This window comes from Henckelia pumila, chromosome 1 (assembly GCF_033568475.1).
Source record: "Henckelia pumila isolate YLH828 chromosome 1, ASM3356847v2, whole genome shotgun sequence".
Taxonomy (NCBI): domain Eukaryota; kingdom Viridiplantae; phylum Streptophyta; class Magnoliopsida; order Lamiales; family Gesneriaceae; genus Henckelia; species Henckelia pumila.
In genome coordinates, this window is record NC_133120.1 from 155,077,442 (window position 1) to 155,092,755 (window position 15,314).

At 31.5% G+C, this 15,314-nt stretch overlaps 1 protein-coding gene across 1 annotated transcript; it reads right to left on the reverse strand.

Moving 5' to 3' along the window:
- Nucleotides 1–5,867: 5,867 nt before the first annotated feature.
- LOC140874267 (uncharacterized) lies at nt 5,868–7,932 on the reverse strand. The gene is made up of 3 exons (XM_073277539.1): nt 7,800–7,932; nt 7,205–7,334; nt 5,868–6,684 (listed from the first exon to the last, which is right to left on the reverse strand). The coding sequence occupies exons 1-3, from the start codon at nt 7,930–7,932 to the stop codon at nt 5,868–5,870; spliced, it is 1,080 nt and encodes a 359-aa protein (XP_073133640.1).
- Between the last annotated feature and the right edge of the window lie 7,382 nt (nt 7,933–15,314).

The following is a 15,314-nucleotide window of genomic DNA, read 5'->3' on the forward strand; positions in this document are numbered from 1 at the left end:
ATAGTTCATGGAAAGATTTCATTGTTTTTTTCTTTTTTCCATGTTTTTACCTTTTATTATATTGTCATCTTTAGGTTACCGGCCATTTATCCGCATGTACTAATGTAGGTGAGAAAGCTGAAACTCTTAGATATACTCCAAAACATGTTCATCCCAGAGAGAAAACCAAGGTAAAATAGCAATTTATTTGATAGCTGGATTTATATCTATTTCATATTTTGTGGGCATTTTTTTTTCTTCTTGTTTAAATGCTAAAATTTTCCATAAATTTTGGGCTTGCTTATGCTATAATTGGGATGGCCAAGGAAGCAGCAGATGCAACATCCCATGCCACACAAAGGATAGAGAACTACATGGCCATGCATTTTTCCCATTTCTTTCATATATCATAGTTCTTTCTTGATGACACCATCTGTGATAATTTGTTCTGAGTTATATATGTAAAGGTTTGTTTTGATTCTCTTTTCAAATGCAATAGTAATTAATATAAGGTTTTCCTCTTGTGTTTGAGTATAGAGCTTTAAACACATTAGCCAACGCATAAACCCGTCGAGCTGACTTAACCACATAAGCCTGATCAAGCTTTAGATTTTTCTAGCTCGAGCTTTCATGTTCGGGCTTTCTGATGATCTTGATCTTAACTGGTTAAAGCTCGCGTGTCCAGCCGATCATGAATCTAAGCTCGCTCGACCTAGTGAAAAAAGCTGAGAGAACAAAAAGGTCCAGACAGATATTTTAATGGGATTTCAGCTTGTTTTTAAATATTGACTTTGAGCTTTTAATTATATCTTAATTATTAAAAATTATGATTTTGAAATCGTGAAGGATTGCTTGATTTTCTTATTATTAAGTTGTACGATTTTGATTTCCAACGTGAGAGATCAGTTGAAGCCAGGTCTATTCTATCTTCACAGACTAGGATTCAAGGAATGGCCCTTCTGCCGTGGGCCTTGAGCATGACTCATCTTCAGAAGATGAGGATACTCCAATTATACCCCAGAAATATTTCAACAAGCATAAGGGAATCCCGAGATCTGTGAGTTTTCTTTTTTTATTACTATCAACAAGGAATGTATTTGGATTTTTCTTGTCAATTGTTCGATGTGCAGCTAAGTATCTGTTTTTGGCTAATCTTGAGTTGAAATTATATGGAAAAGTTAAAATTTCATGTCTTGTACAAGAGCAAGATGCCTGCTCACCTCTCATCTAATCCCATCACATCCTCCCATGTCCCATCCCTTTTGCTCCATTAAATTCAGAGTCCACCTGGGATTTAGGTGTTAGGCTGAGAATGGTGAAAATTTATGTCTCAAAGGTATGGCCTAAAGGTAATGTGTTTGTATAATGATAGTAAATTTGGACTTTTCTTGTGGGAAATGGTGCTTTATTTTAGTAAACTGATCAACAACGATGGGTACTATTGTTAAAGAAAATGTTGATGTTATACTATTTTTGATACTCTTTGAAACATTACAATTTATAAAGTTGCAGCGTGAATTAGTCGGACATACCGAGTTTCAGATGTAGCATCAAATTTCAAATGTGGATGCAGATTTGGAAGATTCGGTAAACATAGTTGTCTATAATTTATTTATATGCTGGTGTTCTTTAAGTACTATTTTGCCAGGGAGATGTCACGTGGTCTTTGTTGCTTACTTCAATTCTTTGTTTATCTTCTAAGATGGTTCAGTCATATGCGGATTTTTTGGATAACTGTATTGGAAATTTACTATCAAGTCGATCTTCCCAGCATATTTGTTTTATGGATTTGAATTCCAGAATTTTGACATTTTTTTTGCTATTAGAATTTGTCAACTTGTGCAGATAGTCGTGATGTAGAGGATATGTTAATCTGGAAGGAGTGTTCCAAGTTAATTTATATAGATTAGTTCATAGCTCGATCTATTGGAAAGTTCCGAGTTAATTTATATAGATTAGTTCATAACTCGATCAATATATTTTCTAGTGTAGATTGATTTAGAATTTAGAATAATAATATTGATTTGTAATATTGAAAAATTGTATATTCAATTTTATTTTAGAAATTTTAAATTTTGTTTCATTTGTAATGTTGAGGACAACGAATAATAACTGTTGTGAAAATCAATTTAAGACAACGGTTTAAAATTGTTGTAAAAAATAACATACGACAACGGTTTTAAAACGTGGTTGAATAATAAGCAAACACCTACATAGGACATCGGTTTTAAAATGTGGTTGAATAATGTCTACGACAACGGATATAAACTGTTGCAAATTTGTTGTCGTATGTCAACATAGATAACGGTTTATAACTGTCGTTAAAGGCAACTTAAGACAACGGTTATAAACCGTGGTCAAATACTGCATACGACAACAGATATTTACTGTTGCATATCCGTTGTCGTACGTTGGAATCCACAACGGATATAAATCATTGTTGAATGTTATACTTTCGACAACACCTTAAAGTACAACGGTTCCGTTGTCGTATCCCATTTTTCTTGTAGTGACACTACTAAATAACGTAAAACTCGAGCAGACGGGTGACCCAAACGACTATGCCAGGTAAGGAGAGACACAACAGACGCAAAGAGTACCAATGGTGGAGAAGGCTGAGATGCAGACCATGAGTAGACACTGCCTTTAAGTGAGCCCTGATGGAGAATAGCTCTCGTGCGAGGATATATCCTTCACCTGAAAAGTAGAGGAGGAGAAAACAACAATGACATCATTAGTTTTGCAAAGTTAAGAAATAGATAACATATTTTTGTTAATTGAGGGAACACAGAGGGCATTGAGAAACGATAGTGTAGAGGAGATAAAGGGTGGTAGTAGACAACCTGTGTGAGTGATGGGAAGTCCAGTGCCATCACCAACAACAACACCATCAGAGCCAACATACGGGGTGTGTAGAGAGAGATTGGAGAGATCACATGATGAGTTACGCCTGAGTCTAAGAGCCAGTTAGACGGAGCGGGTGATGTAGCAGTGTAAGTGGCCGCCGAGGAAAGGTGCAGGCCAGGGAAAGTGCGTGGTTGGCCACCATAGGGCGCAGTATGATGTGCAGGCATGAACTGAAATTCTGGACAGCGTACAGTGCCCCAGATACGGACGTGGAGTGCTGACCCTGCATTTGGGTAGACGGCTGGAACGTTGGTCGAGGGGACCAAGCGTTGCCTTGGCGCCGCGGCATTGATGAGTTGCCACTGACATGTGTAGGAGGCTGGAGGCGGCTGTTGGAGGCAAAGCATTGGGTTGGGTGCCCTGGTTACTGGAGGAGATAATTGAGAGCCCCTTCAAACAACGAGATGAGCTTCATGATTGAGAAGCTTTTCATGGATCTCATCAAACGAAATAGCAGTATCACGGGCCTGGATGGCATGAGCAAGTTCCTTGTAATCATCATCAAGGCCATGAAGGACTTTGATGGTAATATCTTCTATGTCAAGCGGCGCCTTCATGAGAGCCAGGTCATCAACCTTGGATTTGATAAACTGCATAAACTCAGAGATAGATTCGGAGCCCTTTACCGGATTCCAAAGTTGCGTCTTGAGTTGAGTGATGCGACCACGAGAGGGCTTGCCATAGGTGTTGGCAAGAGTGTTCCAAGCATCAGCGGAGGTGGTAGCAGTGGCAATAAACAAAATCAGGGAAGGAGACAGTGATCCAATGATGATATTCAGGATAAACTGGTCCTGTCGTATCCAAGCGGTGTACGCATGATCAGAAAGGGAGTGGCGGCGGGAATGATGAACCTGGATGGACAGGGTGAGAGCCATCAATAAAGCCAAGGAGATCATGATCAGTGAGGAGGGTCATGAACTGGAGATGCCAAGAGAGATAATTTGATAAAGTCAGTTTCAATAGCGCATGAGCGGCAACATTGAAGGAGATCGGAGTGTTGGGAGCAGCGGCCGTGGTGGTAGTAGCATTCATAGAAGTGGACGGGAAAATTTTTTTTGGAGAAGGTGGGCGGCGACGGCCGCTCCTAGGTCTAGAATTAGTGGCATAAGCCTTGAGCTCTAGATACCATGTAGAGACGTATGGAGAGAATATAATTTCATATATTCTTGAAATAATGATACAATGTATATTTATATATATACAACCTAAAGAGATCAAGATAAAAAGAAACAAATATACAAAGATATACAAAATATATGCACAATATATTTAAAGATATATTCCAAACGGACAAGGGGGGTGAATACTTAAAATTTGAAATTATTGGGATGTATGTGCCGATCAAAATTTGAAAATACAGAGAGTTGTAATAGTTTATTTTTTTTCATAGGGGATTTTTAGCAATCTCGGAATTCACAAATATAGTATAACTAACCTTATTATCAAGCTAAGCCTATTATGATCAGAAAATTGCAGTCTGCAATTATATTTGGGTTGCACGAATTCATGTATTCTAACTAACTAGAGGCTTAAATATTTTCGAAAAGTTTAAACACTCACATCTCACTTGTACTGCTCCAAAGCTGCAAGCCAATTGAATAATATCCCCTGGTGTGTACTCATATTTCCCGAACAAAACAGACAAATTAAAAACATCACATTCTTGAATGCAAATTATGAAGCTCATGAGAAGTCGAAAAAAGGACAAATTGGGACCCTATTGTAGGGTTAAAAAAAATTTAAATGACACCTGTGAAAGCGAAAATAATATATAAACACACACAAAGGAAATTTTCTATGCAAATAATTAAGGTTCTGTTTTGGATATGTATTTTAAAAATATTTTTATTGTTTTATAAATGAAAAAATTTAAACTATGTGTTTGGATAAAATTTTTGCAAAATATTATTGAATTTTTTTTAAAGTGTACTCTAATTAAGTATAATTTTTAAAAAACACTCGAGAGGTACTGTTTTTAGAATAAAACTATGAAAAATAAAGATGAACAACATTACTTTTGTGATGTTAAAATATTTTTATAGATTAATAGTTGTCTAAACACATATTTATTCTTAAAACAACTTTTAAAATATATTTTATAAAAAAATTTTAAAAAATATTTTTATAAAAACATTTTATTAATAAATGTCCAAACGGAACCTAATATTCGATAGAATGATGCATGATTCCCTTTGGGGCAAAATGGTCGGGACAAGTCGGATAATGTTGTAGTTTGTATCGCGTACAAGGAAAATGTTGGAGAATTCGACGGATGCGTGGAGTTCAGTTAATTTTTCTAGGTGAATATATATACAGTGTATTTGTGTTTCAGTACATATCATCACGTGATGTTAGTCAGAGGATGTTCGATTGCAAACGAGTTGAGGGTGAAAGAACACTAAGTTTCGTACTGGTTCGAAATAAGTTCCCAAAAAAATATTTTTGAACAAGTACTCTATAATGATTTTGAATTAATTATCCGAGAAAATGATTTTTTTTGTCCATTAATTTATACATTTTTTTTGTTTTGATCCATTAACTTTTCAAAGTTTTTGTTTCGGTACACCAACTTTCAATTTTCGGTTATTTTGATCCAATTGTTGATGTAACACAACTTGACATGTCAGCATTTTTTGGTGCCACGACATGATTTTTTGATGTCAGGTCATCGTTTTTCGGTGTCACGTCAGCAGTTGAAATAAAATAGTCGAAAACTAAAATTTAGTGTACCAAAACCAAACATTGAAAAATTAATGAACCAAACTAAAAAATGTACAAGTTAATGGATCAAAAAAATTATATTCCATAATTGTTCTATTTAGATCATGTTAGTTATAGTAGAAGGTTCCTTGTGTTATTCGTGTTTCGGGTTCCACTCAATGTTCATCAACCATAAATTTGTCATAGAAAAGGAAGAAACTTACAAGAATTAATTAGACTTATTACCTTAACATGATGATATGGTTCAATAACAAGAACCTCTAATAGAACAGGTGCGAATTCGCCGGGAGTGTTAGGTTGTTTAGCCAGTAATTAGCGCCATTCTCTTCAAGAAATCCCTCCAAACCATCACCATCATCAGGGTTAGGAGCATTAATTCCGCAATAAATGTCAATTGGGAAGTCTGTAAACTCATCCGAAAGACATGGAAACCTTAACGAATCAGCCACGAAAGCCGAAGTTTCGCTAGGGTTTGTAATATCTTGAAGCTGCATTGAGTTCCCCACAATGGCCTTGAGCTCGTCTAGGAAGTGGTCGTTGTTGCTAGGGTTTCCAACTTTGGATTCACCGCTATTTTCCGCGTTATTAGCATCTATGGTTGTTGGGGTTTTGGCAAAGTGTGGGATTAATGTAGAAGTTTGGGATTCAAGGCTTCCACTGTAGCCCTCAAAGAAGCTGTTCCATGTTGGAGCTGTGGAAATGTTAGTTTTGTAATAGGGTTTTGTCCATGTTTCTTGCCATTGTTTCAGCACGTTTAAACACGGTGGCATGAGTATAGGAGGAGGCGGTGGCCGCGGTGGAGGAGGAGCAGTGGCTTTGTTGAGCTGAAACAGGAAGCCAGGCTTACGGACAAGCCGAGCTTCAGCTTGGAGCCGAGCACTTTCCCACTGAGCCATGTGGTTTAGGTTGGCCAAGTCGGTAGATTGGGTGAAGCCAGAGGCGGCATGCGTTTTGGGCTTGTGAGTCATGGGATCAATTCCCATTTTGATAAATCTTTTCTTGATGCTAGTGTTCCAATGGTTCTTTATTTGGTTACCTGTTCTTTTCTTTGGCAAGTGACTCGCTATGGTAGTCCATCTGAGACAACAACATACAAATAATGAAATAGCAATAATATTTATTGGTCTAATGATCAACCAATTAATTTGCTTGTTTTTTTTTTCGATTTTAGTATTTTATGTTCTCAGATTTCAGCTTTAGTTGAATATCTTTGTTTTTTTTTTTAATAATTTAATTATTTTCCGATATATCTCTAATTAAAAGGACATCTATATAGTGATGACCACGTGGCGCTTGCCTGCCACGTCAGTACACCCGATGGAAAATAACTAAATTGCAAAAGTAACAGAAATATTAAAGAGTACTTGTAAGACTAAAATTCGATATAAATAACCAGATCACAAAGAAGCAATTAAAATACAAACTAAAACATCAGTTTCATCTTATTTTATTAAGTACTGTTCACATATGAATATATATTATATATAATTGAGTGATATGAATGATCTAGGGACTAGGAGCAATAGGATATTATATCCATTATATTTTAAGTACTCCAACAATATATATATAGTTAGAAGATTCAAATGTTATTTACCTGTTTCCAAGAAAAGCATGAAGTCTAATGATGGTTTGTTCTTCTTGCGAGCTGAACTTTCCCCTTTCGAAATTAGGCCTCAAATAATTTGTCCATCTTAATCTGCAGCTTTTCCCACATCTCTTTAGCCCTACATTCCATACCAAATAAGAGAAATCCATATAAAATATATCCACATGCAATATTAAAATCTGAAAGAATTAATTAAGTTAAGTTCATCTCTTGCATATAGACGGACTTACATCTGAATTAATGCATGCATCCGCGTCACCATTAGCTCAAAATAAACTAACAATATATAAACTTAATTGTGTATATTTCAACAAAATTAAAATTAGATATCCTATAAATACTCATACTGCATATATAGCATGCATGGAGCATTTTATCAGTTATACAACTCAAACATTTTAATCATCTGTCAGTTTTCTTGCGAATTGTAACAAAAATTCCTCCTCCATCTAAAAAAAAACCCCTTAATTAGCGTACATAATTGGATTTTTTAAACTACACAATACGATCATCTTCCTTACTTTTTTTTTTCTTTTTTTATATTAATCGACGTGAGATATATATTATAAAGGATATCGCGTACCGGCTTTGGGAGGAAGGGAATGCCAACTTCCATGGCCATGCTCTTGAACATAAGCTGATAGCTTTTGGTCTTCTTCTAGTGTCCATGGCCCTCTCTTCAATCCAACTTTGTTGCAGCATGGGGTCCTACCCATTGTGCTTAATTTCAGCCTTGTTTTAAATTCAAATTATGTGTGTAGAAATGTTATGGCACCATAGAGTACTATAAATAAGAGGATGGTTTTGTACGTATAATTCAAAACTAATTTGAAAAAAAATAATAATAATTACACTTTCTCTCTTGCATGCATGCACGATTAATGAGAAATTTATGATATTACGCAATATATTGCACACATGCACACAATTTGAAGAAATATATGCAATAGAAGCTCCATCATTAATATTTGATAAATTAATAATATTTTTAAAATAAGATCTTTTTTTAAGTCCCGACTTGAGCCAATTTTTTAAGTTAATAATTTCGATAAAGTAATAAGAGTTTTTTAGACGATCAGGGTATATTCTCTATGATAGGGTTAATATCATAATTAATTGATTAATAATTCATTAAAACTAAAATAAATACTAGGGGAATTTAATAAATGTAATTATACAGTTTTTTTTTCAAGTGTACTCGTAGTAGGGACAATTACTGGCTACTGCAATATGATGAAATGTAAGCTGTTTGGCTAAACTTATTAAAAAGATCTTATAAGCTCTTATAGCTTATAAGCTGTTTTACGAGCTTATAAGTTGTTAGAACTTATTTTAAAAATAAGTTGTTAAAGTGTTTGAGTAAACTTATTTTAAATAACTTAAAGATGTTGATGTGTTTGGTATTATAAGATCTTTTTATTGTCACAATTACCAGAAAAAGTATAATTGTATGAAAATAATATTTCGAATTATACATATACAAAAATAATTTTAGAATAAACCTATATTAAAAACTAAAATTGTTTTAAAATTTAATTTTAAAAAAATTTATGTGATTTGTAATTTTTTTAAAATAATATTTAATATTTAATGGGTGGAGGATAAGATGAGATTTATTAAAATATTCAAGAATATTTTAGAGAGATAGAATATTAAAATAAGATTTTTTTTGAAAAAAGTACACCCCCTTATTTTTTAAAAAACAGCTTATTTTGACAGCTTATAAGCTGTTTTTATAAAAATTTACCAAACATATTTTTAGAGCTTAAAAACTCTAAAACATCTTATAAGCTGTTTGAAAAAGCTTTTAAGCTCTGCCAAACACCCTCTATTTAGGTTTAGGTATGGAGAAACAAAATCATGTTTCCAAGATCTCCGGAATCTCTACTTTTTCCAATAAATTATTAGTTTTTGTAAATAACTATATATAATTATAAATATTAATTCAAAAATATATATACTAGAGACAATAATAACAACATGATGATTTATTTTTTCGTTCTATCTTCGAAAATTATCTTCGATAGAACATAATTCTTATTAGTCAAATAATTGTCTTGTCTTAAATATTATTGGTAGGACTGGCATATTGTACCGAAATATCGGAATTTTGGCAAACCGTATCGAAATTTTTTCGACATACAGACATTTTTTCGGTATACCGAATTTTTTTTCGGTATCTATACGGTATCAATATGGATTTTTTTTGTACCAAAGTTTCGGAATTTTACTATCGGTATCAGTATGATTTTTTTCATACCAATATTTATAGTAAGGTATACCGAAAAAATACCTCAAAATTTATTGGAACCCAAATCAACTTCGGCGAAAAAGTTGTGTACTTGCTAGCAATTAAAGAAAAAATCAAAATAACATGAATTGCTATTATCGAGTGGTGTGAATCTGAACACTTTTTAATTTGCTTGAGACAATAATAACAACACATTGATTGCTTGCGGACAAATTATTACATACTAGTACATTGTTTCACAAGTTGTGTACTTTGTACATTATTTCTTAAAGTTATATCATAATCATAAAATTTATTGAGGCCAGGTATTCTTACAATTTATAAATGGAAAAATAAGTTTTTTGGTCAATTAACTTATCTATATTTTGGTTTTGGTCCATTAACTTTTTCAATGTGGGTTTTGGCACATTAACTTTGCATTTTCAGTGTTTTTTGTCTAACTGCATACATGTCAACTTTTGATTGGTCCAAAATGATGATGTGGACCAATCAGAAGCTGATACGTATGCAGTTGGACCAAAAAATACTAAAAATGCAAAGTTAGTGTACCAAAACCCAAATCGAAAAAATTGCAAAAAAAAAAAGGAATAAATAAAAAAATAGCATTTTCTTAAAAAAATAGTAGCCAAAAGACAATAGACTTACATCAAATTTACAAAATTGGTTTCTAAAAAAAAAAAACGAACAAAACAATTACAAAATTTGTGGTATTTTCGTAATTAAAAAACATAAAATGGCTCAAATATGGGTGACATTTTAGTAGATAAAAATATTTTAAATAGCTAAAAAAAAGGAAGTCATACCAATATATGAAAATCCTCCGGCCATCCTCACTTAATATATAACTATATATCGATCGAAACACATGCAATGCATGTAAATAAAAACTGTGTGAATAAAAAAAATTGAAGAAAATAAGAAATAAATGAAGTAAAAGTTGATAAGTGATTCTTATAATTTTTAAATTAGACGCGATAATGGATTCTATAGAATAGTAGAGATAATATAATTTTTATCTCGACCTATGTCCTTTAACAATATAAATGGATGAGTATTTTTATATGCAAGGTCTGTAATTTTATATTTTTTTTAAAAAAAAAACACCGCCGATTGTGGCAGGAGGTTTGGCGGACCCCTACCCGTTTATTAGATAAAAGGGTAAATACAAGAGAGGGAGACTAGTATAATTAATATACCAAATTGGATAGTATAAATGTCTCAAACCTTATATATACTAATACTCGGGGTGTACTTTTTAAGTGCTTTTATAATCTATTTTTTAATGAAAAACAAAAAAATAAATAAATAGTGAAATAAAAAAATAAAAAAATGAATTTTATTATATAAATATCTACCAATGGCAAAAAAAATTTAAATGTGACATTTCGTAATTAAATAACTATCAAAAGACAAAAAGTCTGGGGGCATGTCAATGTACCAAAGTCTCATTCATGTTTAATATGGTATGTTAAATTAAATTATGTTAACTTTGATATTGCGATGACGGACCATGATACTAAAAAGTTTCAAGTTTAATAAAATAATATATATTATTATTATTATGCTGATTATTATTATTATTATGTAATTTATAAAATTTAAATAATATTGCAAAAATAATCAAAATATTTTATTTGAAAATTTTAGAGTTGAAAGTCGATGATCAAGTCCAGAGCCGTCAATTTGGGTTAGGCCCGTCAGGTTGGCCCAACCCGCCACATAATTTAAGTGGGTTGGGTTGAAATTTTTTCAATCCAACAAAAGGTGGGCCTAGATGGGCCAACCTATCTAGGCCCGCGACCCGCGCGGGTTGGCCCGCGGGCCTGAAAAATTAATAATTTATTTTTTATTTTTATTGTTATATATGTATTTTTTAATATAAGTTGTGATTTTTCTTTGTATTAATTATTTTATATAAATTTACACACGTGAAATCAATAATTAAATTTTTTATTAATATTTATTTATGAAATAATATTTATAATTAATTATAATATTTTTTATTTATTTTTATTTGTCGTGATCTAACCCGCGGGCGGGCCCGCCTAACCCGCAACCCACCTTTGGTTGGGTTGGGTTGAGGATTTTCAGCCCGTCAGGATGGTGGGTCGGCCCGCCATCGACCCGTCAAAAGGTGAGTTTTTGGTGGGCCATCCCGCTCCGCCATGAGTTGGCCCGTTTGACACCTCTAATCAAGTCGAATTGAACCAAACTGAAATCATCGTTTGATTGGTTTATCTATTACTATTACTATATATAAAGTCTCCACCCTGCCAAGACCCATTTTTTTGTTGGGTGGTGTGGCTTTTTTTTTTTTATATATATATATATTTTCCTAAATAAAAAATTGCAACATGGTCCCTCAATATATTTTATAATTATGACATTGCCCATATTATAATAAAAATAAAATTTAATTAAAAAATACTGTAAAAGCACGCAACGCGTGCGTCGAAGCACTAGTTAATTATTATATAACGGCTCATTTTGGTTTACAATTTTAATAAATCAATAAAATTGATTTGGTTTGAAGTTTTTATAAACAGGGAAATATCAACAGATGTACAAATATTAAACCATTTAATTCATAATATATATATATTATTACTTTAATCTTATTATATTTCACATAAAAATTTATTATACACAAAAATAAAATTATATTTTAGATAAAAATTTAATTTAATTATGTGCACACATCTTGATCTTGTACATATATATATTTACTAGCATATAATATAATATCTGATTGTAGCTTTATAAATTCCGCATAAAAAATATAAATTATCAACATATATATAAATTTGTAAGTTTAGCTTTGGGTTAAAATTAAAAAATTCAGTGTTCTAGATTGAGTCTTGTGGGTTGAAATCATCGTATACTTAAATAGTACTAAGATCAAGAATTAATAAGATGGAAAAAACATCATATCATTTAGAGATGTACGAACGAGTTTCATCGTACGACATAATCACATAAACTTAATGGATAGGATCGGTGCAACATTCTAATGTAGTGTTTGTAACTTCTAAAAATAAGTGATTATGAAGATTCTCTTCACAAATTTGTGAAAAAAATCTCCATAATCACTTATTTTTAGAGGTTGCAAACACTACCTTAATATCGATCTGAATCGATCTCTTTGTTTACACCAAAACAAATTATCCTATAATTAATTATTCTCCTTTATATTTGAATATTTATCAGTTTAAATTAAAGAATATGTACTTACGATATAATATCAGTACCTCAATCGTGCGTGTGGAATAATGAGGTTAATAATAATCCTGTCGTCTTTGTACGTAAGGCAAATAAACAAAATCATGGTCTTATATAAATGTGATGAGATCCAAAAAAGGACAAGTATTTAAAATGTTTGGTGAACATACATTGTCAATACTATAAATTTTAGCACCACATTATTTATTTTTTGAACCAGAAACTTATACTCGTTTAATGAAATATTTATACAAGGTAAATACTTTGTCTGCCAATATCTACACACGCACACAAAGGTTTATGGTCATAAGATTTAATTATTGATTAATTTAATAATATATGTTTTAATCTAACAAGTTAAAAATAGAAGGATCTCTTTACCTTATAATTTATTAATACTAGTGTATTGATGCACACGTAGCGTGCTTGTATAATATTTTTGTAATTAATCTGATTTATATTCAAATGAGAGTAATATTATAATTGTAAAAATTATCGATGAACTAAATTGTAATTTGAAATATTGAAATAAAAAAAAACAAAATAAAAAACAAAAATGTAATATTTATATCACATAAAGACAATTTTTGTAAAACAAAATATGGTGTCTAAGTGGCAGATTCTTTATATATGAGGAAAGATTCAATAGGAATTGAAAAAAATTATTTTATGATGAAAAAAAAACACAAATCCTGATTTTTTTGTTAGATTTCTTGAGTTTTCCTACGTTTTGGAAGGAAAGTTTTTTTTTTTAAAAAAAATAATAAAAAAAATAAAAAAATAATAATAATAATAATAAATAATAATAATAATAATAATAATAATATTGATGCAGTGCGAGTGGGGACCTCCAACGCACCAAAATAGCGGTTGAGTAGATGCTACCCGCAGGGTAGTGACCTGCGGTTGATGTGGCGGCTCCTGATTGGTCAAAATTAGTGGAACCCACTAATTTTGAACAATCATGAGATTACACATCATCCGCAGGGTAGTGCCCTGCGGGCGTCATGTACTAAACCCAAAATAGCACCCCCACAATCTTACATCAAATTTGGCGAGGGGAAACGGCCTGCGCCAAATTTGGTGCAATCCATTTTATTTATTTTTATTTTTTATTCAATTATTTATTTTTAAATAATATTAATAATGTTTAAATAATAATAAAATATGTATTTTATTGTTTTACAATAATTAAATATTCAAACATAGAATTATAATTATAATTATTCCATTTAATTTATAAATAGATATTTAATTATTTATTTAATTTTTAATATTTATATAATTTATTTATTTTAATTATAAATTAATTGATATTTTGATTTAATTAAATTTTATCTATTGAAATTGTGATTTAATTGTAATAATTTTCGTGTATTAATTCTTATACATAATATAATTAAATAAACTATAATAATTAAATTAAAAACTTAAATATTATTATATTTTAAAATTTTCAAAAAATTAAATAAAAGATAATAAATAATATGTATAAAATAAAAGAAATATTCCGATAATATTCTTTTGGTGTAAGATTTGAAGTAAATGAGTTGGATATAAATGTTGCATTTGGTGTAAAAATTACACTATTTTAATACAAAACTTACACGAAAATGATGTTTGTGGTTGGAGATGACCTAATAAACCACTTTGTGTGAATGTTAAGATCATACAAATTTTATTAATAATATTTTAATCAATGTTTGAATCAAATTCTATAAAAAATTAACATTATGCATCATTATCTTATTCAAATATGTTGATTTATCCTTATATATATATATACATAATTCATTATCTCATCCACTAACCAAGCAATCGGATGCCAAAAATGTTCAGAATTTTGTGAGATGTCCATAAAAATTTGATATATATCAATCAAAATACAAAGTTATTTTTAAAATCATGTAAATTTCGTTCACAAAAATTATAATCGATCGCAATAATAAGTATTTTTTTATTGTTTAAAAAAAAGTATGTTTTTTAATGACTTGAGAACCTGCAGTTGCTATCATTCAATATATATTGGATAACTACGAACTAACGCAATAACCTACAAATTACGCTAGATAGATAAACACATTGAACCTGCTATACAGTTATTTCTATATCGCGTGAACAAATCAAAGTGAGACCAAGTAGTAAATAATTTGAACTGTGATAAGGTCAAACTCTAATTTGAATTTTGGTCCCTTTAAATTATTTCGGATACTAAATGAATTTGAAGGATATTAACAAATGCCAAATTGTAACGACCCACGTCCATCCATCGCATTTCTCCCCAGCCTATAGCATTGGCTCGGACTGCATGGTTCGACGGACATCGCACTCATGACCTCCCCACTCCTGGCAGTGGGGTTTTGCCCTCCCCAGGAATCGAACCTTGTACCTCCAGGCTTAAGTACAAAGTTTTATGATTCCTGGTACCATTGAGCTAGCCAAATTGTTTAGGTCGATTACATTTCCTTTGTCGCAACACAAATAAGGAAATTATAAACGCATTTAAGAAGATGATTGATGTAGCCAAAAAATGTTTGTACACGATAAGTTATTTTTGCAGAATCCGGAGTATCAGCAGTTCTTTGTACTTTATCATTTGAGATCTTTGATGAGTCGTTCCTATGTCAC

Coding starts and splice junctions, on each gene's coding strand:
- LOC140874267 (XM_073277539.1), bottom strand. CDS start 7,932: ATGGGTAGGACCCCATGCTGCAACAAAGTTGGATTGAAGAGAGGGCCA. Junction 7,335..7,799: donor TTCCCTTCCTCCCAAAGCCG/GTACGCGATATC, acceptor TATGGAATGTAG/GGCTAAAGAGATGTGGGAAA. Junction 6,685..7,204: donor CATGCTTTTCTTGGAAACAG/GTAAATAACATT, acceptor TTGTTGTCTCAG/ATGGACTACCATAGCGAGTC.